Genomic DNA, 23,309 nt, shown 5'->3' on the forward strand with positions numbered 1-23,309 from the left:
ATAACTCAAAATCCACTTGTCCCAAGTAATCTGGGAGCAAGCTCTGTGGAAGTGGGACAGACAGTTTGCGAAGGTGAGAGGGTCTGGCTCATCAAAATGCCTACTTTGTGGTTCCTGGATGTCTTAAGGGGCCCAGAGACAGAGCAGTAGGAGTGGGAGGCCTACACCTATAACCCCATGACCTCTTTTTTTAATAGGCCCTGCTGAGGAGGAGGAGCAGAATATCACTGTGTCTGTTGTGGCCGATAGTGCTTCCTGACTGGAGCACATGTATACAGACCTAAGAACTTCACAGTGGCTCTAGAGTCAGTAAGTCCATGGAGCTTGCTGCCCGTCTGGTACAAGAATAGAGCAGGACCCTCAAATGGTTAAGTCCTGGATAGTACTGTGGACTTCATAGGGAAGACCAGAAGACTGCAGCCAGGATGATCTATGCTTGGCCACTGCAGAGACGCTGGGTTTAGTTGCCGAATTTGCTGCCATTGCAGTTCTGGAGGACTTCTCGTGACCAGTCTGCCCTCATTTACCAGGTAAGAGAACTCCTGCCTAGCATTCTACAGAAGTAGTTCTCTGAACTTTTCCACAGAATCCCAAATATTAAAATTGTATCATCTCTACAGAGCTTGTTGGGTAGCAATATGGAGTTGCAAACCCCTGTCAAACAGACTTATTTAAGAGGTAAAATATGTATTTATCTGCACATCCATGTTTAACAAACCTCTTCATTTAAATGAAACTAAATATTAAAAGCAGTTTGTCCCAAGCTTTACAGCCTGATGAATAATCATTCTTAATAGTATTATACTACTAAGTTCTTAGCAATCTTTGTGAACTGACAGTAATTTTATCATATTGCACATTTTCAAATACTGCCCGCATAACTGCAAACAATTAATTTTGATTTTGACATTGTATTCATTTTTAATCAAGAAAAATGATGGCAATGTTGGAATTAGTAAATATTTTACATAAACCTCAGTGGAAAACACATGCAGCTAAGACAATGCAAAATATTACCACTTTTTTTCCACTTTCAAAATCTATGTTAGGTGTTACTAGATGAAGTGAAAGTTTCAAAATTAGTGTACACAATGTGCGTGAATTCGGCACAGTGCAAACTAGAGATATGCCCTATCAAAAACATCATAAATACATTTTCAATAATTACAGTTTATTGTATTATTGTCAATTTGAGTTGCATACCTGAACATAATGCCGGAAAATATAAACAATTTCCTCCTTTTGCACTTTTTCAGACAAAACTGTGTGAAATTTAACAAAGTCTTTTGTACCAATTTCTGCATAAAGAATAACCACTGGAACATTTTCATTCAGTGCAGGGAATTTATGCTCCTTTTTAAATAGATATGGCCTGGGCCTGCAATTAAAAACAAATAATTCTGCAATTAGATACTGAGTTGAAATGTTACAGTAAATAAAATATTACTTTTTCCCCACTTTCTGGCTATCAAACTATTACAGAAATAAAAGTAAAAGCACGCAAGAGTTAAAAAAAAATGAAATTATCACGTGTGATCACAAAAAGACACGACAAGACATCAACTGGTTTTCAAACTAAAGTGTAATAAAACTGAAAATTAGCATAAACTACTCGTGATTTTATTGCATTTTATCAAGTCACACCTAAAACTGCATTCTAATTACAGGAGAACCTCAGAGTCACGAACACCAGAGTTATGAACTGACCAGTCAACCATACATCTCATTTGGAACCAGAAATGCACAATCAGACAGAACTTCAGAGTTAAGGACACATCAGAAACGGAGGTTGTTCATAACTCTGACATGTTCATAACTCTGAACAAAATGTTATGGCTGTTCTTTCAAAAGTTTACGACTGAACATTGACTTAATACAGCTTTGAAACTTTACTATGCACAAGAAAAATGTTGCTTTTAACATTCTTAATTTAATGACACAACCACAGAAACAATTTCCTTACCTTGTCAAATATTTTTTTAAAAAAAAACTTTCCCTTTATTTTTAGTAGTTTACGTTTAACAGAGTACTGTACTACACTTGCTTTTTATTGATTGATTGATTGATTGATTGCTCTCTGATGCTGGCTGATTGTGTACTTCCGGTTCCAAATGAGGTCTGCGGTTGCCTGGTCAGTTTGTAACTCTGGTGTTCATAACTCTGAGATTCTATTGTAATTTTCTTTTTTAAAGCGGTCTCTGCATATTCCCACTTGTGAGAATCTAGCAAGCAGCAAAAGGAGGTGGGTTGAGGAGTTCTCATTAAACAAGTATTGCAGCACTGGTCTTCCACAGCAAACACCATAGCCTGATGCCAAATCAAAAGACCAAAAAAATATGTGAACATCACTCCAGGTAGCAGCCTTCAGAGTTCTGTAATAAAAGTGTCAGAGATGCCTTCAATGTGATACTAGTAAATTGAGTTTGGGGTTCTGTCATAACAATTAACATGATTAGAACAGCGTTTTAATACACAGGCTAATCCACTGACACTGCAAGGAAATGGCATTCCCTTTACATTGATCCCCTAAAGCTAAACAAAGTCTAAACAACTTCCTAAATATCTTACTCATAGACATATAAACTTGAAGCACCTCAGACATCTAAGTTATTGCTTCGTTTTCCCCAAATAAGAACCAGATTTCTGGGCCAAATTTGACTGGTGTTGAGACCACATAGGCCAGGTCCAATGCCAATCCAATTTGGCCCTCTGCCCCTCTGTCTCCATCTATGGAGGGGCAGGTGTGCCAAAACAGAGTGCTAGTGCAACCACGTGGGTCAGGTCATAATACCTGGAGGAAATATTCCTGGACCTGCTACTAACAACAAGAAGGATTGCCTCCAGCAATTGGGGACCACACTTCCCTTCTACAACCCATGCTCCAGCATTGCCAGCTCACATTTTATCGCAAGCCTCCTGATATTTGCTGTTTCTCTTAAAGACTCAGCTTCTGGAACCCTCTGATTATGCAAGAATCTCCAACTTCATTTAAAAAGGGAAAAAACAGGTCTCTAACCCTCATAGGTGCAGAGGAAACCTTGCTAATCTGACTGGATCACACTCTAACCACCCCCTAACGAAAAGGCAAATAAAAAGTAAGAATATTTTAGACATTTGTTTTTCTTTCTATTTGCTGATTTTTAAATCAGTCTCTTGAATTTTTGGGGTTCAATTCATTACTTTTGAACACTTGAGCATACTATGTGAATATCTGGTCCCCTGATTTTTATAGAGGGCTCCTGAAGCACATCAATGTTAGGGACACATCCCCACAAATGGGACTATGCAGAAGCCACCTTGGAGTAGTAGTTAGAGCACGGGTCCCTAATACGGTGCCCATAGGCGCCATGGCGCCTGCCAGGGCATCTATGTGCACCACCGTACTGGCAGGCGGACAAGCATCCGCCGAAATGCCGCCGAAAAGCCATTGATTTTCAGTGGTATTTCAGCAGCAACACCTCTTGATGTTGCCACTTCAGTGGCATTTCGTGGATGCTTGTCCACCGGCCACGGTACTTGGTGGCTCATCATCCGACGCCCGCCACCTGGAAAAGGCTGAGGACCACTGAGTTAGAGTAATTCCCAAGAGTTTATTAAAAAGGCTGGGAGTGAGAGTCAAGGTCTCAAAATGCCCTAATGCTCGGCAAAATAATTTAATTTTGTTTTTTTAAAGCTACAATATTTTGGTATATACTTTTAAATCTAAGAAGTTAGAAGAAAGTTTTCAGGGCAGGAAATACACTAGAGTTGCCAAAAATAGCCTGATGCAACTTCAACACTGAAGTATTTAGGTGGAAATCATGGATATTCGATAAACAAGCAATTGATTTATATACTGACTTGTAATTCCATCAAGAGGCTGTGGTCATAGGGAAAAAACCATGTAAGTAAAACTCAGGAGGTTTTTGTAATCCACAGAATCCAAAAAGATATGTGGACTAGAATATGACCTCTCGAGATCCCTTCCAGTCCTATGATTAAAACTTTTTGTGGTTTATATTTTATACATAGCAGAGTCCTGGATTTGTGCCTTGCAGGAGTGTCTTTCAGCTCCACTTATCTCTACAAAGAAGTTGAGGGTATCACCTGCACTGCTTCACAAAGTTATGATGGCAATGACCATTCCAGGAAAATATCCAAAACACTAAACACAGGTCTTGGAAAGCACATAAATTACTTTCCATTTTCTCCGTGTTAAGTGTAATTGTTTTCGCTAGTTCTACACACATATTTAGTAAATGATTTTGACATATTATACAGATTTGACCTTACAGGCTAGATTGATCCAAGGACTATGCTGGTTTCTGCAGTCATAGATCCTACAGGAGGCCTCCAAAGGAGGGAAGTCTAGCAGGGTTGGGAGGAAGGTTGATTATATCAGCGAAAAGCTGTCACAATCTCCACTCCACTGAATGGCTACCAGGGGTCCAGCAGTCCAAAACATGAATGGCACTGACTGGATAGGGGAAGAAGTACAATGAAAGCAAACACTGATTCATTGTATTGGCTGATGAGCTCCAACAGAGTGCACTGTAATGTTATGCGTTGGATTAAACCTTGCTGAAGCTGGTAGGTGTAACAGCTGCTCTTAGTTCAAGGTAAAGTATAAAAAGCAACTCTTTTGGAGATAAGTGCTGGCTTGAAAGGGGCTTGGAACTAAGAATACAGAAAATAAACTGTCTCCTGCTGTTTGATTCCTGCTTTATTCAGGAAAACGGGACTTCATGTACATTCTTTGTAAAGAAACAGGATTGCATAAAAATGCCTGATTCCATCATCCATTTTTCCTCCTAACTGAAACAACCCGCTAGCACCCAACTTTTTGTTAACTGTTTGGGTGAGTCAAAAAAGGTTTAAATACTGTTACTCTATCTTCCCCTCACAGAAACTCAGTGAAATGCAAAGTATGTCTCTTTGCATTAGGCTGGATGAATCCAGCCCTATGGTTTTTTTTAACATAATATTTTGGATTCACAGTTTGGTTAATTTCTTGTAACAGTAAATATTTATAACATTTCAAGATCAACAATAACACACTTTTCAAAATAACAAATTATTAATAGATGAAGTCTTGAAGCATAATGCATGATTTATTTGCTTCATAAAAAACAAATCAGATAAGTGTGCGCTTTCAAGATACTTGAAGTTTTTGTAGTGCAATATTACATTTTCCTCTTTAATAATATGTTTTTCCTTAAGACAATACATTATATTTACCTCTCGGCTGCCTTCTTCAGAAGTTTTTTAATTTCATTAGTCTTACAGGTGCGCTTTTCATGAATAACCACAAATGCACTGCAACCTTCTGGTGGAGGTTCATCAGCTGCAATCTTAATATTTCAACAATTACACACAACCAATCTGCTTTAATTGCACTATAACTTAAAATTAATGCACGACTCTGATTAAAATAACTCATCAGCTACTATTAAGTTGTGCTTTTAATTAGATAAATTCAAAATTGGGTACATGTGAAGACAATAATTAAAAAGATTAAAAAAATAAAACCATATAAACATATGTTTTCTCAACAGAGCAACATTCTACCAAATCCATTTTTATTTTAAAGAACAAATATTCACATCTACTGTTTTATCTTTTTGGGGAGAGTAGGCGGGGAGATCTCTTTCACAAACTTTGCATTGGTGGAATGTATTCAGAGAAGGAGGGATTTTACTTTTGAGTTGTTGGCTGCCATGCTAATGAACAGCGAGAGATAAGTAGGCAAAAGAAAATTAAATACAATACTACCCTCAAAATTAAACAGTTCACATCTGTTATTCATTTTTCCTTGTCTTTTACCCCTATTCCATAATTCTTCTTGGAGCTCTGTCCTCCAAGTCTCTGGATATTTTTTAATTACCTCCTACTTCGGGTCTCCTCCTACCTTCTCTCAGCTACAGCAATAGCTTTACTTTCACAAAGTAAAGCAAGAAAAAAAATGAAGAAAATGGCTTTTGAATTGACCCACCATCACTAGAGAATGAACTTGTTGCCAAAGAGCTAAACTAGGAGACAGCTGAGGATCCCATTCAGATATTTCTTTCCATACCTTGAAAGCAGCACTGCTACAGGAGAACAACAGGAGGAAGTATAAGCTTAGGCTGGTGACATGAGATATGAATGATCTGAGTATGTACTTCATTTCCTATCTCCCCCCTTCTCAGCAATGGAAGGAGGTAGAGACCTGACAGTGCTCTATCTGTCCTAAAAATGTCCAAACTATAGAGTGGGATAGAAATGAAAACCCCACTAAGCAATGAATCCAGAATGCCAACCACAGGAAAGATTTTCCTACTTGGGGAAAGCTTAAATTGTGAAGAGCAAAAAGTCTTCATTCCCAAAGCAGTAAAGAAAATAAGCCTGAGCTCTGACGTAAAAACAGATTCAACAAAACTCTCCTTAAAAACAAACAAACAAAAAAAACTATCTATTCCATAAACATGGACACCTTTTCCTCAAAACTTAATACAATGCTTTTATAAAGTACATTATAACATAACCTATTTATAACATGCATCATGTTTGGTTCCAAACAATGTCTATTACATTCTACAGATGTTATAGACTACATGATTTACTTCAAAGTACAGCTATCAAACATTTCAGAAGACCAAATATATCAGCTAATTTTACATACCTGTTGAAACATCTGAACAGTTGGTGAGTATGCCCTTATGGAAAGAGCAAACTTCAAGAGATTGATCTGCAAATTGGATAAAAATTGTCCTGCTTTCTTCAAGATTAAGTTGTAATAAGAATGTTCTGAATCTGTTAAAAACAATACAGGGAAGATTTTAGTATTTGGCCTCAAATAGTATGGCATGTCCATTGGCATTAGGCAATATGCAAATATTACACCAGTATTGATTACCAATGGAACACAAAAGGATCTGAACTGTCTCACTTGGTGAATTGTTTTACTCAGCAAAACTAAAAGCCTCACATCAATGGGAAAAAAAGCTGCAAGTGTGAACTAATTCACCATTTTCAGGAACTGAAAAATCCACTTAGGACAAGAAAGGCAATAATGCTTCCTTATATAGCTTCACTTACTGCTCATACTGTATTCATTTATTTCATTTTTTTTTCTGAATCTGAGGCTCTTTGTGCTTTGTGCTGTTCTAAAACATTTTATACAAGCTATACGGTTACTCACCTGTACATGGAGTTCTTCCAGATGGCCTCTGCACATTTGTTTTTGGGATGCACTATCAGTGCAGCTTGGACTAGTGGAACTTTAGACCAGCAATGCCCATTAAACTGCTCTCATGCCCCGTGCACCTCCCTTTGCAACGCCAAGTGTTTGAAGAGCAAAGCTATGAAAGAGGGTGTAGCATACCAACCATCTCAGTTCTTTCCACTGCTCCTCAGGTTGAAAGTTCAAATTAGGACTCCAGGGAAGAGAGGAAGGTGGGTATGGAATGTGAATATGCAGAGGTTCATCTCAAACTCTCATCACAGGAGAGTAACCTTCAGTTCTTCAGATGGCCTCTGCACATTCCCATTCTAGGGAGTTTGGCAATCACAACTCGTCCCTCCAGACAGTGGATCCTATTTAAATAGAGATTATAATATTTCTTTATCAAATTATTCATCTGGCTTACGCCAGACCTAAAGGAATAACATTTTGTAAAAGTATGACTCAAGTTCCAAGTGCCAGCTCTACAAATTTCTAATATGAGAGTATGTCTACGGAAGGCCATCAAAACAACCTTCACCCTGAACAAGAGTGCTCCAAAACCTCCTGAAAGAGGAATAGTGGAGTGTTTAACACACTATTCAATAGAGTCTAATAGACTTAGGAAGGCACTGAGATGTGAATGCCTGGTCCTTATTCTTTTCCCCACACGAGAAAAGCAGTCTAGGTGATTTTCTTATATGCTTTAGAACTATTCAAATATAAGGCTAATACTCTCTTAGCATCCATGGTGAACTGCTATCTTTTCTTTCACTGAAAGTGAGGCCTAGAAAAAAAATACTGACAAGTTTATGGACTGGTTGTGGTTACATGCTTTTACCACCTCTGAGAAAAATTTCAGATGCGAATGGAAGACCACTTTATCTTTGTGAAAGGCTCTATATGGGGGTTGCAATCATAAGAGCCTGAAGTTCACTAACTCTTCTAGCAGATGTAATATAAAAGCTTTGATAAAGCCTATCTTAATTGAAAGGGGGAAAAAAAAACAGAAAATGTGGAAACAGCAGAAGTGCTAAATGACTTTATTTCAGTTTTCACCAAAATGTCAGTAGCGCTGGATGTCTAACATAGTGAATGCAAGTGAAAAATGAAGTAAAATCAGAGGCTAAAATAAGGAAAGAACAAAGTTAAAAATTACTTAGGCAAGTTAAATGTCTTCAAGTTACCATGGCCAGATGAAATACATCCTAGAATGCTCAAGGAGCTGACTGAAGAGATGTTTGAGACAGGAGAGATTCCAGAGGACTGGAAAAGAGCAAATGTAGTCTATAAAAAGGGAAATAAGGACATTGGGGAACTATAGACCAGTCATCTTAACTTCAATACCTAGAAAGTTAATGGAGTAAATAATTAAGCAATCAATTTGTCAACACCTAGAAGATAGTAAGGTGATAAGTAACAGTCAGCATGGATTTGTCAAGAACAAATCATATCAAAACAACCTAATAGCTTTCTTTGATAGGGTAACAAGCCTTATAGATAGGGCAGAAGCTGCAGGTGCGGTATATCTTGACTTTGGTAAGGTTTTTAATACTGTCTCACATGACCTTCTCCTAAATAAACTAAGGAAATACAACCTAGATGGAGCTACTATAAGATGGGTACATAACTAGTCAGAAAACCATTCCCAGAGAGTAGTTATCAGTGGTTCACAGTCAAGCTGGAAGGGCATATCAAGCGGGGTCCCACAGAGATCAGTTCTGGGTCCAGTTCTGTTCAATAGCTTTATCAAGTCTGTGGATGATACCAAGCTGAGAGGGACTGCAAGTGCTTTGCAGGGTAGAATTAAAATTTAAAATGATCTGGACAAACTGGAGAAGTAGTCTGAAGTAAATAGGATAAAATTTAATAAGGACAAATGAAAAGTACTCCAGTTACGAAGGAACAATCAGTTGCACACATGCAAAATGGGAAATGACTTACTAGCAAGGAGTCCTGCAAAAAGGAATGTGGGGATCATAGTGGATCACAAGATAAACATGAGCCAACAGTGTAACACTGTTACAAAAAAAGCAAACACCATTCTGGGATGTATTTAGCAGGAGTGTTGTAAGCAAGACACGAGAAGTAATTCTTCCGCTCTCCTCCCCACTGATTAGGTCTCAAATGGAGTATTGTGCCCAGTTCTGGGTGCCACATTTCAGGAAAGATGTGAACAAACTGGAGAAAGTCCAGAGAAGAGCAAAAACAATTAAAGGTCTAGAAAACATGACCTATGTGGGAAGACTGAAAAAATTGGGTTTGTTTCGTCTGGAGAAGAGAAGACAGAGAGGACATGATAACAGTTTTCAAGTACATAAAATATTGTTACAAGAAGGAGGGAGAAAAAAAGTTCTTGTTAACTTTTGACGATAGGACAAGAAGAAATGGGCTTAAATTGCAGCAAGGGAGGTTTAGGTTGGACATTAGGAAAAACTTCCTATCTGTCAGAGTGGTTAAGCACTGGAATAAATTGCCTAGGGAGGTTGTGGAATCTGTATCACTGTAGATTTTTAAGAGCAGGTTAGACAAACACCTGTCAGGGATGGTTTAGATAATACTGAGTCCCGCCATGAGAGCAGAAGACTGGATTAGATGACTTCTCAAGGTCCTTTCCAGTTCTATACATATACCTAAGGATCAAAGAGTCACCCGCAAATCCTTCAACGTGTGAAGAGATGTCAGTCTTTTCAGCAAATAACTCTGTCCCCTCCAAAGGAAGGTCCTCCACTGTGGTTTGGACCTCTTTACAGAAGCTGGACAAATGCAGCCACAAAGCCCATCTTATAACAAAGGCCATGGAAATTGAGCGTACCGCCATGTTGGCCACGTCTAATGCAGACTAGAGGGACGTTTTAGCCATCAACTAAGGCCACCTTCATTGATTATGGCCGAGTTGATCTTTATGGGAGTCCGGAAGTTATTAAATAAAGGAACTGAATTTCGTATAGTTCTGGTAGTCCTATTTTGCCAGTTAGGCCTGGTAATTTGCTACACGGAACTGGAGGATGGCTGATGAATATGCCTTTCTGCCAAACAGGTCCAAACGTTTCCCATCTCAGTCATTTGTGGAGGATTTAAACTGCTGCTGGTGACCCCTAGAATTAACCTCATTCACAATGATGGAATTCGGAGGCAAGTGGGAAAAGAGAAATTCTGTATCCTTTGCCAGGATGTAATACATTTTGTCCACCCACTTGCATGCTGGCAGGACGGATACAGGGGTCTGCCATATGACTTTGGTGGGGTCCAGAAGTGCCTCATTAACTGAGAGGGCCACAATGGCAGAAGAGTGTAAAATGTCCATCAATTTGTAGTGAGGCTCAGTCACTTCCTGCAACTGTATTTGCAGGGCTTCTGCCACCTTCTGAGATAGGACCTGGAATGATTTAAAATCATCAACCATGGATGGCGGAGCAGGTATCATCACTAATCTGAGGATGACCAGAAATGAGCTTGAAGAACATCTTCCTCCTCTGCCGCAACTTCCTTCCCCAGCTGCAGGTTTGAAGCCTTTGAAGCTGCAGCTGAAGGAGGATGCCACCTTGTCTGTTGGTATGTCATACTAGGGGCCTGGGAGGCCTGCTGCCTCTGAGTCTGCCAAGAGTCCCAGTACAGCCACTGAGGATAGGGGACCCGTGGCAAGTACCACAGTTGGCCAAACCATGGAAGTCGAGGGTCAGGTGGACGATATAACTGGTGCCGATAGTGAAATAAGGCCCCATATGACGAGTAAGACCAGTGGGAACCCAAGTCCTCTTGCTCACTTTCCGACTCCGATGATGAGAAAGGCAGTGCGCGGCAGGGAGATGTCAGCAAGTCCAATGCTCTTGGAGAACTTAGTACAGGGGTGAGTCCGGTGTATAGAACACCAAGAGATCTGTCACACACCAGGAATCAGGTGGTGTGGATGGCATCGGTACCAGTGGCGTTTGTCGGTGCTGAGAAGCTTGTAACAATGGAGTCGGAGATGCAACCCTAGCCATATAGTCTGCTGGTGTCATGTGCACCAGGGTCTGTGCCAGTGCCGATGTCCATGCAAATGTACCCTTGCCCAGAGTGGATCTTCCACGGCTGTCACGCCTCTGAGGTACCACTACTTCTTTGCCTATACCCATCGGGTCTTTGGCAGACCAACATATTCTGTTGGCTTGGTACCAGGCATGACCTGGGTACCAGCTTTAGACAGCTTCAGTGCCTTCAGTACCAATACCAACAGAGCTGGAAATTGTTTCCAGCTCATTCAGGGCTTGCTATGGGGACTCACAGACCCTTTCGTAGTGGTCTTGAACGACTGGTTCGTCTCCTTGGGATCATCTGCCTTCAAAGTAAAAAGGTTGCACTGAGAGTTCTTGCCGGGACTTTGGGGCATGAAGGGCTGACTCCATGAGCAGGAGTTTGAGCCTTAACTCTCTCTTTCCTAGCCCATGGTTTCTGTTGCTGGCACCAACCACACTTTTGTGGATTGTGCTTTTCTCCCAAGAAGCGAGGGTCCGTCAGTCAATGAGATAGGTTCCTTGCAAATGAAGCACTTTTTGAAGCTGGAGAGCCAGAGTTGGTGGTAGGAAAACCCTTTCTTCTTTTCTCCTTCTTCAAAAAACAAATAAAGTAACAAAGGAAAAGGCTTCAAGGAAAGATACAATTTACAAAACTAAAGACTGTTAATCTCTAGCCAGGAGTGGTTGAGAAGGAACTGAAGAGGGAATACCTGTGCATGCTGGCAAGCCTCGTGGCAGGCGAGGAGTAGCGCATGTGCGGGTGGGACAGACTGCTACCGAAGTTTCCAAACAGCAGTTCAGGAGTGCAGACACACCTATAGTGGAGCACCCATAGGGATACTACTACTCGAAGCTAATGTGCCGATATTTAAATAGGGTAGATGGGATGACCAACATGGCTATCAGCCTGCAGGTCTGACACTGATTCCAGGCAAGATAATGGAGCAGCTGATATGGGACTTGATTAATAAAGAATTAAAGGAAGGTAATATAATTGATGCCTATCAACATGGGGTTTATGGAAATAGATTCTATCAAACTAATTTCATATCTGTTTGATGAGATTACTAGTTTAATTGATGATAACAGTGTTGATATAATCTACTTACACTTCTGTAAGGCATTGACTTGCTACCATACAACAGTTTGAAGGAAAAAGAGATATAACATTAACATGGCACACAGTTAATAGATTAAAAGATGGCCAACAGATAGGTCTCAAAATGTCATTTTAAATGGGGAATTATCATCATGCAGGTTTGCTTTTAGTGGGGTCCTGCAAGCATTGGTTCTTGGCCCTACGCTGTTTAACATATTTATCAATGACCTGGAAGAAAACATAAAATCATCACTGATAAAGTTTGCAGATGACACAAAAACTTGGGGAGTGGTAAATAATGAAGAGGACAAGTCATGGACAGAATGCAATCTGGATTACTTTCAGAATGGGGGACTCTATCCCAGGAAGCAGTGACTCTGAAAAAGATTTGGGAATCATGCTGGATATTCAATTGAAGATGAGCTTCCAGTGTGATGCTGTAACGAAAACGGCTAAACATGGGAATCTCGAGTGGGATAAACAAATTATTTTATCTCTGTATTTGGCATTACTGTGACTGCTGCTGAAATATTGTGTGCAGTCCTGGAACTCACAGTTCAAGAAGGGTGTTGATAAACTGAAAAGGGTTCTGAGAAGAGCCACAGGAATGATTGCAGGATTAGAACACATGCATTATAGTGGAAGACTCAAGGAGCTCAATTTGTTTAGCTTTATTAAAAGAAGGTTGGGGGTGATGATTACAGTCTAAGTACCTACACAAGGAACAAATATTTAATTATGGGCTCTTCAGTCTAGCAGAGAAAGGTATAAAACACAATCCAATGGCTGGACTGTGTTATACCTTTCTCTGAAGCTAGCCAAATTAAGACTGGAAATAAGGCAAATGTTTTTAACAGTGAAGGTAAATGACCATTGGAACAAGGTATAACAAGGGTCATGGTGGATTCTCCATCACTGGCAATTTTAAATCAAGACTGGATGTTTTTTCTAAAAGGCATGCACTACAAATTATTTTGGGAAAGTTTTATGGCCTGTATTACACAGGAGGTGAGACTGGATGATAACAATGGGCCTTTCTCACCTCAGAATCTACTATTCTGCTTTAAAAATTGCCATCCCACATGTTGGATTTAAAACACATTTTGCCAGCTCTAATAAAATATCTAGATCTGGTAAAATAGACTTACTGCTGAAAGGTGAACCCAGAATATCAAAAAAACCAAGAGTTTGGTTTCCGCTAAGGTTACCAAAAGAAAGTTTAAGGTAGTAGCTATTTTTTTTTAATTTGAGCTCATGAAATTAGTGCATATCTTCTGGTGGGGAGGAAGAAGATGGTGCACCTACACTGTCATCGGGTGAAGTTTGTACATCAAGATTCTTATTTATGTCCAGAGATTTTACAGGCCCAGGTTGCTCTTCTTCAGACAATGACTTCGGGACAAGTAAAGGAGACAGTTCCTTTAGCAGCACCAGTGAGAGTGATAGATCTGGGCAGCACAGTTCCCATACAAGACCTTTCCCTCAAACCCTTCTGGGAGACCATTCTTTTTGTGGTTACCTTTCTTCAGCATTTTTAAACACAAAGTAATACCTATGAGAAAGTTATAATGGCCACACTGCCCATGGTAGTGCCTCCCAGTCCTGCCAATATCAAGAAAGGAGTTCCCTATCATAATCCACAGGTTTGTGAACCCACCCTCCCTATCTGAAAGGCTGGAACTGAGAATCCCAATAAAGCTTTCTGATCTGTTCCCTGGGACAAGAAAGGCAAGTAAAGTCATCCAATTTGGTTATGGTTTGATTCTGGATTCAAGTGTGGATCCAAGGCCTGGTATGAGGAAGTTTCCAAGGGTGACAACAACGGCTTAGTTAAATGAAAAGCAGAAAGGGGTGAGACAAATTTCCTTGAGCACAATTATGCACCAAAACAGGAAGTTCTGCAAGGTGTTTTGCATAGCTAAAGAAATGGGTTTAGCCTTGTAAGGCTTTCTTGTTTTGTTTTGTTTTTTTTAATTTTCCAAGACAAAGAGAAGAAAGAACCAATCCCACTGCCTTATTCTTCTTCCTTTTATCTTTAATTACCAAGGATAACAACCAATGCAACATAAGGGGCCCCCAATCCAAAGGCAAGTCCAAATGGAGACATTCCAGGGGTTTTAACTCAATGAACCTGAGCCACAGTAACTGTAGATCCAGGAATGCATCATGTGTGCTATCAGCTTCAAGTATGAAACTCGATGATTTATAATCCTGTGTAGGTGTAAATAATCCACATTAAGGTGTTGGCTCTCAATATGAACCCATTGCTATTGCTATGACTTGAGCCACAGTGTAATGATTTGACTTCGGTGCACAAAATAAGAAGTACCAGATCCTTATGGGGTATGTTCCTGAGGACTGCCTCTTTTAGCAGAGGCCAACATCTATGAGGCCAAATGTGGTGAGAGGTACCAGCACCTTTGAGGCCCCCTCCTGGTGGCTTTGTGGTCCTGCCACAGCCCGTTCCATGAAAAAAGCAGTGAAGTTGAGTCCTTCCTGGCTACCAATAGAAAGACTGCAGGAAAGCAGCCATCAGAGCCCAGCCGGCTCAGTTAAAAGGAGCTGTATTCCTAGCTGGCACCAGAAGAGTTGGATGACTGAACTCTACAGACAAGGAGGCCCCAGAGAGACCCTGTTCAAGCAGGAAACAGATGGAGAAAACCCAAGGACTGTAACCCTAAGGTACAGGTGAAGTGATGGGATCAAGTGGGACCCATTCAAGGTCCTGTTTACAGGGTCTCTGGGTTGGGACCTGGAGAAGTGGGTAGGCCGGGGCCCTCTACCAGCCAGTGAGGAAGTGGCCTAAGACCAGAAGAGAAACAAGATTCTTTACTAGAATCCAAAGAAAAGGGCTAGATTTAAAGGGGCACAAGAGGAGCTGAAGAGAGAAGGCATTCTTAGGAAGGAGGGGCTGAATCCTGCTTGAGTCAAAGAATTGGAAGACTTTTGTTTGTGTTTATTTTGGACATGAGTACCTCAGAAGGGTTTCACTCATGCATATTGACTCTGTGACTTGGCTGGAGGTTACCTAGCTAGGTTGTCAGCTGACAGGGAGTGCCAGGAGTAGAGGGAAAGTGCAGGATTCCACCAAGTCAGTAGGAGGCACTTACAAGAGGTAAGTGTCCCTGTCACATCAAGTGTTTATGTTCAGGAGGATCCAATGCATGCAGAATCATTATGACTGGTCCCTGAAGTTTGGCTACAGAAAAGGAGACCGACATCTGCACGGGGACTCTGGTAAGCTTTTTAATCCAATCAGGGGGTTGGAGCTGGGTCTGCCCTCCCAGATAAAGCTGTCAGCTCCGTGGGTGCTCTGGGGCTGGAGTACCCATGGAAAAAAAAAATAGTGGGTGCTCAACACCCATTGGCAGACCCTGCCGATCAGCTGTTCAGTGGCGTGCAGGAGGCACTGCAGGGAGGAGGAATGAGGGCAGAAAGAAGTGGGGAAGTGAGCAGAGTGGTTGGGGTCTGCGGCGGGAAAGGGGTTGGGGGCTTGGAGAAAGTGTGGAGTTAGGGCAAGGCCTGGGGCAGAATGGGGGTTGAGCACCCCCCAGGAACTGAGGAAGTTTGCACCTATGCTCCCAGACCTTCTGGATCCTTGCATTTCAGTGCTGGAAGGTTTAGCTGGTAATGCTTCCTGCAACAGCATAGCTTGGAAGAAATTCTGATGCTCCTTTCTGGACCTGGTAAAGGTGCTGATTATGGAGTAACAAAAGTCAGAGAGGCTAAACAGCACGAACATGCATTTAAAGCAATAAATCAGCATGGCAGTAAGTGCATCTCTTGAAATACAGTTTCTTAGTCTTTCGTTTCAATATAGCATATTTTCAACCCTCATCAATACTACTCTGCCCAAATGGCCTAAAAAGATCTGAGAGCGTTTGCAATTTGCCTGAAAGATTAAGAAACCTGACTTTGCCAACTAACAAAGTATCAAGTAACTCCTCACAAAAGTCTCTCCTCTCTGTTTCCATCACAAACCCAAATCTGTCATTTACAACAGGGATTCCCAGACTAGTGTGTATCTACTGCTGGTGGTACACTAGCTTGACCTTTCATCAATTCTCTCTCTCTAGAAATAACATAATTGGAATATTTTTTTTTTTGGCAAATTGGTTGTATTAAATTGCAGGAGCACAATATTCTGCCTTGAATATGGAAGATTGACATCTATGTAACAAGTGTGTGTATTGTTTAGTAGTAAATAGGGCCACAATCCAGAAAAGAACTTAATCACCCACTTAACGCTGAAGACATAACCAGTCCCCTAACCATAGTGAATAATTTTGATGTTAGTGATCTGTGTGACATATGTTGCAAATTTATTTCAAGGAAAAAGTGACTCAGTTTTTATTGCTCTATTAAGTTTAAGATTTAAGTGGCAAGTTTAAGACTGAATGGATGATGAAAGTAGTTAGGGATAAAAAGCAATACTGCCATGTAACGGGGGGAACTGACTGCATACCCAAAATGTGTACTCCCACACTAACTTTTTAGAGATTTAAAAATGTTGAGGTGTAAATGTAACAAGTTTTAACCCTTTCAATCTTACATATCTTTAAATTGTTTTAATACATCTGTCCTATGATATGACAACTCTATATATATGCAGCCCAAATCTACATTACACAAAGTGTCAGATGTAATATATTTACCCCTCTTTCCAGATCACAGAATGAAGGTGTCAAGATGCAGCAGACATGATCTGCAATATATCTGCCTGCGCTGCCAGGATATTTTCCTCTGACTTAATACAATGCATTTTGTTTATTGTTACATGGCTGGAAAACTGGTCAAAGGACATCACTCATGTCCAAAGAGCCTAGAAATGTTTGCTGTGGAAAAACATGGAATTTGCATTTTTGCAGAGAATCTTTAGCTTTTATATTTTGTGAATAAACATTAACTATTTACTAAATTGTACATCAAGTACCAGTGTCACTTATTCTATAGATTCTCAAACTGGGGGGCACAGAACATATTCTGGGGAGGCTGAGAAACTGCTGGTGGTAGTGGCATGGAGAGTGGCTGCTGCTGCCTGGGCACCCAGAGCTGAAGGCAGCGCCACTGCCAGCAGCACTGCTGACAGCGGGCTTACCTTCAGAGCTGGACGGCAAGAGAGCAATTCTATTAATTGTATTATGATTGATGGCACTGGTAGGCTTTGAACGTGCTTAAAAATTGTAAATATAACAGTGTTAAACTGACACCTATATGTACTTTGGCTAGGGAAACTAAAGTTCAACATTTAATTTTAATGGGGAAAAACAGATTTTAATTTTTTTCCAGAGAATTTTGTTCTTTTTTTAATCACAGAAAATTAAGATCCCTGCTCAAGCCCCAGCCATTTTGCATACTTATTGTCACACACTTGTATTCAATGTATCACTTAAAGGTTTCACCAAATTCCATACACATTGCTCTGCCTGAATCCTTTTTTTATCCACTAACTTTGTAATTAATTACATACAAAAATGATAAAGTTTCTCAGGCATTATTTTTAATTTGTGCCCAAATTCCTCACTGCTATTGATTCTATTACTCTTATAATGATTTCTCTCTCAATACCAGTTCTATCATCTTACCAAGTTTTAAAATTAGACTTACCAGATGACTTATGTCTTTTTATCTTTTAAAAATAAAAACTTCCACGTTTGTGTTTTTTTCTAATCCTGTACTATCTTGCCTAGTTCTCCAACACTCTTAATAAGTAATTGCCACTGGGCTGGGATGCAAATCCACCAGCCATACTTTATATACATACAGTTTTCCCTCTCTACATCCTCAGTCATACAACTGTTCTCTATATAACTTAAGTGATAAATATAGCTAAACATGGATTCAGATTTATGCTCAACAGATATCTACATTTAGTCACCAATGATTATTAATTAGTGCGGCTTCAATTCCTGTAAATTAGGATCTTCAGTTTTCATCTCCTCTTCCAGAAGGATGTAAAAAATGAGTTGTGTAGCGTCTCCTGTTTTTCCATTTATTGTATTCTTACACACATTTCATGACTGATTTTGAAAGCTTTTGACAATGCCTTTGTTTTTCCCAGCATCTGTCCTCCTCTCCCCATGACTTAATGCAGTGGTCCCTAAACCTTTAGGGTCATGCCTCCCCTTACTTGTCTGCACACACACTGCCCAGGGCCAGGAGTGGAGCCATAGCTCCTGGGGCAGCAGCAGGAGACATAAGGACAGCCATACCGTGTCAGACCAGGGCCACCACATCCTCCCAAACATTCCTCCACACCCCCATAGGGGGCAAAGCATGGGACATAGGCACCAAGTTTCTTCCAGAGGTGTTCTCACTCAGGCCCTGCCCCTACTCCACCCCTTACCTCAAGGCCCCACCCCAAAACAGCTGATTGGCAGTAGGCACGGGGCGGGAGGGAGAGGCACTGACTGGTGGGGCCTGCCAGCAGGCAGGAAGCGCTGAGGAGAGATTGTCAGGGGGGTTCCTCCTCGCTCACCTCACTTCCCCGCCCACCTCCTCATGAAGCACAGGGCCTTCCAAAGCAGGTCACCTAGATTCACTATAGCCTAGGGACAGGTCTGATAGGGGTTGCATCCCACTTTGGGGACTTTTGACTTAATAGGTAGTACTAACATTCAAGTTGTACAAGTAATTCTACCACATCTAAATAAAAGATGCAATTCAATCTTAGTGTAATTAGTTAAAGAAAATCCTTTGACAGGAAATGGAAAATAGAGCTTTTTTGTTACATTTGTTTTTTTGTTTATATTTAATAGAAGATATAGTGATGTTCTCAGCTGACTTGGACTGTCAGTCACAAACTGTTCCTGTCTTGCTCCTGGGACAGTACAGCCCCTTACTTAGGCTGGATCAGAGGGTTTTAATTCAACTACTTTTTAAATGGGCTTTGGAATTCAACTAGCTGTAAATCTGCCCCTTATTTCTTTTCATATTATGCATAACTAAAATAATAAAATTAAAAGGAAAAAATACTAATCAATTTTGCAGTATTTATATAAATGATAATCATTATGTTTTGTGAACATGTGAGTCTAATTGGTTAATGATTGAGCACTTCAGGATATTCAGTTCAGAGACACCCAATGGCAAAAGAAACCACTCATAACTCTTGCAGAGTGTAACATTTTTTTCATAGAAATTGGTGTTTCTAGAGTAAATATTCACGTCCAACAACTAGCTTCACCACAGGCATCTGGGATCAGCAGAAACCCTTCTTAATAAGACTCCCTTCTTGCACTCCTGTACCTCTTGAATTTCCTGAATAAGCTCCATTTCAGAGCCCTCACACGGAGTAGAAACCTCCCCAAAAGGAAAATATCCTGACTATTCTCAATGATCTCAAGGTCACATCATACCATATATCAGAGAGACAGGCTAGGCAATGTTAGACATTGTCTTTAGCAGCATTGTGTGCTCAGGCAGCTAAACTTGGAGCCAAAACGTGATTTAAGCAGTCATGTAAAGAGGATGCACTTGAACAAAATAAGATCTTGTCACTGTGGCAAAAGAGCCTCTACCAAGGAGCAGCTGAAGAGTGAGTCTTTGCATAACTGAAGTTAATGTGTTAATGAGAAGATTACAATTATATTTAGTACAAGGTGGTAGTGTCTGATTAAAACATGCTTTTTAATTACTTACCTCTTTTCTTATAAATTGTTAATTCTCGTACAGTTTCCAAAAACTGCCAAAACTTCTCATTACCTTCCTCTGCAATAAATTCACTGTTTAAAAAAAAATTAAATTAATTTGTCCATATGTGATTTTTGTTTAAGTGTACAGCACAGTAAAAATCTACACTATGCTACTTTGAAATTATATAGCAACATAATAGTTCTAAATATTAACTATAGTCTTGCAAGCTTCTATGGTAAAATAATGAACACTGACCTAGTTGTATCTTTTTCAGTTAATTTAAAAGTCAGAACCAAATGCTTTCAGTATGACTCAAGCTCAGCAATCAGATCTGCACAGTAAAATCAGCAGGTAGATAGAGGTAGATTAGCACCTTTTACAGGAATAGATGAAACTTATAGTATATTTTATTTTTGTTTCACATACATGTCAACATACAGAATATACATATGCAATTAAACACATACATTTTTTCTATATTTGCTTTGCAAAAATGAAAATGCACATTTGATCAGTTGAGAATATTTAATTAGTTACAAAACTGTATCAGTGACAATAACCTAGCTGGAGATCCACAGGTGGTCTCCAATCTACACAGAGCCTTTAAAGATGGATAGTTTGTTACCACCACAATAGTGGAAGACAGTTATTGGTTTTATTGCAAAGAACTAAAGTCCTCTCAATTTAACTAATGTCACTCTTTCTAATCACACTTCTATTGTTAAAAGGACATCAACTGAAAATTTGCTACTTTGCTTCCAATGTTTATAGATGAAGAGCTATAAATGTACATAGAAAGGGGAAACTGATGAATTGACTGCTATGTGAGTCTTTCACACAGCAAGAGGGGTGATAAAAGTTATAAAACTGAGAAAGTACAATTGTAAATCCATATTTAGTGATAGAGGCTGTAAAGGGCATATATATAGTACTAGAAACTATGTTTAACTCATTTTTTGAAATTGAGGAGATTTCAAGCTAACAGTATCACTTTAAGTGTGTTGGTTTTGTTTTAGTAATATTAAAACTATACACATTTATCCACCCTTTACTTGATATGCCTTTGCTGCATTTGGGAGGGGAAAGTTATTTTACTAGGAAGATGGGGGGGGTCAGCTTTATGTAGATATCTCTGAGCTAGGAAGTGAAAACCTTATCTAATAGCTGGTTGTTGCTCCTCAATTTGACCTGTAAAACATGTGAGTAGGGGAAAATATAACAACTTTTATGTACTATACTTTGAAAATGATATAGTTTGTTAACTCATACAACCATAGCACTATATAAATAGCCAACAGCATCCATGTATGCTCCTTAAAGATGTGAACTGCTATGACAGTGGGAAGTATTAGGGCAGATATATCTCAATTAAGGGTATGTCTACACTAACTGCCGGATCAGCAGGAAATGATCAGTCTATTGGGGATCGATGTCATGATACATCGATTCCCAAACACACTCCCTGTTTACTCCAGAACTCCACCAGTGCAAGAGGCAGAAGCAGAGTGGACTGGGGAGCAGCGGCCGTCGATCCCACGCTGCGAGGACGCTAAGTAAGTCAATCTAATATACATCGACTTCAGCTACACTATTTTCATAGCTGAAGTTGCATAGCTTAGATCGATCCCGCCCAGTGTAGACCACAGGCCTTAGAGACCACAGTCAACGTTTCAGGCCTTAATTCAATCATTAACTATTAGGGCAGGGGTCGGCATCCTCTGGCACGCGACTCACCAGGGTAAGCACCTGGCAGGCCCAGCCAGTTTCTTTACTGGCCACGTCGGCAGGTTTAGCCGATTGCAGCTCCCACTGGCAGCAGTTCACTGTCCCAGGCCAATGGGGGCGGTAGGAAGCAGTGTGGGCTGAGGGACACATTGGCCGTGGCTTCCTGGCACCGCCACGGCCACTGGGAACCACGGTCTGCCAAACCTGTCAACATGGCAGGTAAACAAACTGGCCCAGCCCACCAAGGTACTTACCCTGGCAAGCCATGTGCCAGAAGTTGCCGACCCCTGAATTAGGAAATGCTTCTTCCAAAAGGGTGGGGCAAGAAAAGCAGGCAAATAATCACATTTTGCACCTTCCTCTAAAACACCCACCCATACTGGCATCTATCAGAAAGAGGATACTGGACTGAACAGAATATATTGCTGATCCAGTAGGGGAATAGCCTCTTTTTTTCTTCCCCGTAATAACTACTAAATTGAGGTTACTACTGAGAGGCGGAGGTGTCTCAAAAGGAGCACCCACAATTACTCGACACTCACAAAAACTTGCACCGCTCAAGACAAAACTCGTATTACAGGGAGCCTCGTCCTCCCTCTCGAGGGGGAAGCGGCACCGGAGAGCGAGAGAGAGTCTCCCGCTGAAGTCAGGACTCCCCAGTGCCCCACATGCCGCGGCCGCTCCCCTTCCCGGGCCCCGCGGCGCGGAAGCGTGTTGCCCGCACACACCTCGCCTCCAGCAGCAGGGAGGTCGCCGGCCACTTCGCCGCCAGACGGGCCGTCACGGCCTTGGGGGAGGCTAGGGCCCCGCACGGGAGCAGCCACGCGCACAGCAGCAGCGGCAGCGCCGCGGCGGCCGCCGCCATCGGCAAGGCCAACTCGGTGTCGGAGCAGGGGGCCGCTGCCACGCAGGAGAGTGAAGCGACCGAGAGACCAGCCCACAACAGCCCCGCTCCTCTCTGACCTCTCGCCCCTTACCCCTCTGGTTCATACAATAGCTCCGCCTCCGAGCACGGCACCCTGCTCCCATTGGCCCGGAGATGCGCTTTCCTGCGCTATTGGTCACCCAGGGGACCAATCAGAGCAGCCATCCGCAGGACTAGCGTGGCTAAAACAGGCGGCAGCTCCTCAGAGCGAGTACGCGGCGCTAGGAGTGGGGCTGGCGTGAGAGGCGGGGCGTGGCTCACGGGCTACGTGAGCGGTCAGGCGGGGACTTTTTGCTCCTTGCTTCTTCCAAGGGCCGGTCTTCGGGCCAGTTAACTCGCCCCGCCCCCTCCGGGAAAAGGTGCGTGGGGGGACGATGCTCCAGACCAACAAGGATAAAGCGACATCCCTCCTTCATGGTCTAGCTACAGTGCGGGACAGCAGACACACACACCCCGCGTCGCACGCAGCGCTGAACCCGAGGGGACCAATTATTTACATCACCTGCAAAGGATCATTTAGGCTGAATTGATGGAAAGTCATTTCCACCAGCGGGTGGCAATCTGAGGGCCTCTCTCCCCCTCCAAAACGTAGCAAAACGGAAGAGGGTTTCAGCTTATAAAATAGGAGGTTCAGAGTATTGCCAAATTGAATAATTTTTTTTATTGCAAAACTTGGGGAAGGGGCAGGGACAAGCTTCCGCTGTTGACAGTCTGAGAATCTCAGCTCTCATTTATCTCTCTCTCTCA

General features: G+C 41.4%; 1 protein-coding gene across 2 annotated transcripts in view; it reads right to left on the bottom strand.

The window, feature by feature from the left end:
* The window catches only part of UGGT2 (UDP-glucose glycoprotein glucosyltransferase 2), a 292,503-nt gene extending 269,961 nt beyond the window's left edge, over positions 1-22,542 (bottom strand). For both annotated transcript variants that reach the window (XM_030567566.1, XM_030567556.1), the window contains exons 1-5: positions 22,366-22,542; positions 19,919-20,001; positions 6,641-6,771; positions 5,218-5,330; positions 1,204-1,378 (exon numbers count right to left, since the gene is read on the bottom strand). In XM_030567566.1, the coding sequence (XP_030423426.1) occupies positions 1,204-1,378; positions 5,218-5,330; positions 6,641-6,771; positions 19,919-20,001; positions 22,366-22,502 (639 nt within the window). In that variant the 5' untranslated portion in view covers positions 22,503-22,542. The remainder of the gene's footprint in view (positions 1-1,203; positions 1,379-5,217; positions 5,331-6,640; positions 6,772-19,918; positions 20,002-22,365) is intronic.
* Positions 22,543-23,309: the final 767 nt, after the last annotated feature.

Source organism: Gopherus evgoodei, chromosome 1, assembly GCF_007399415.2.
Source record: "Gopherus evgoodei ecotype Sinaloan lineage chromosome 1, rGopEvg1_v1.p, whole genome shotgun sequence".
Classification (NCBI taxonomy): domain Eukaryota; kingdom Metazoa; phylum Chordata; order Testudines; family Testudinidae; genus Gopherus; species Gopherus evgoodei.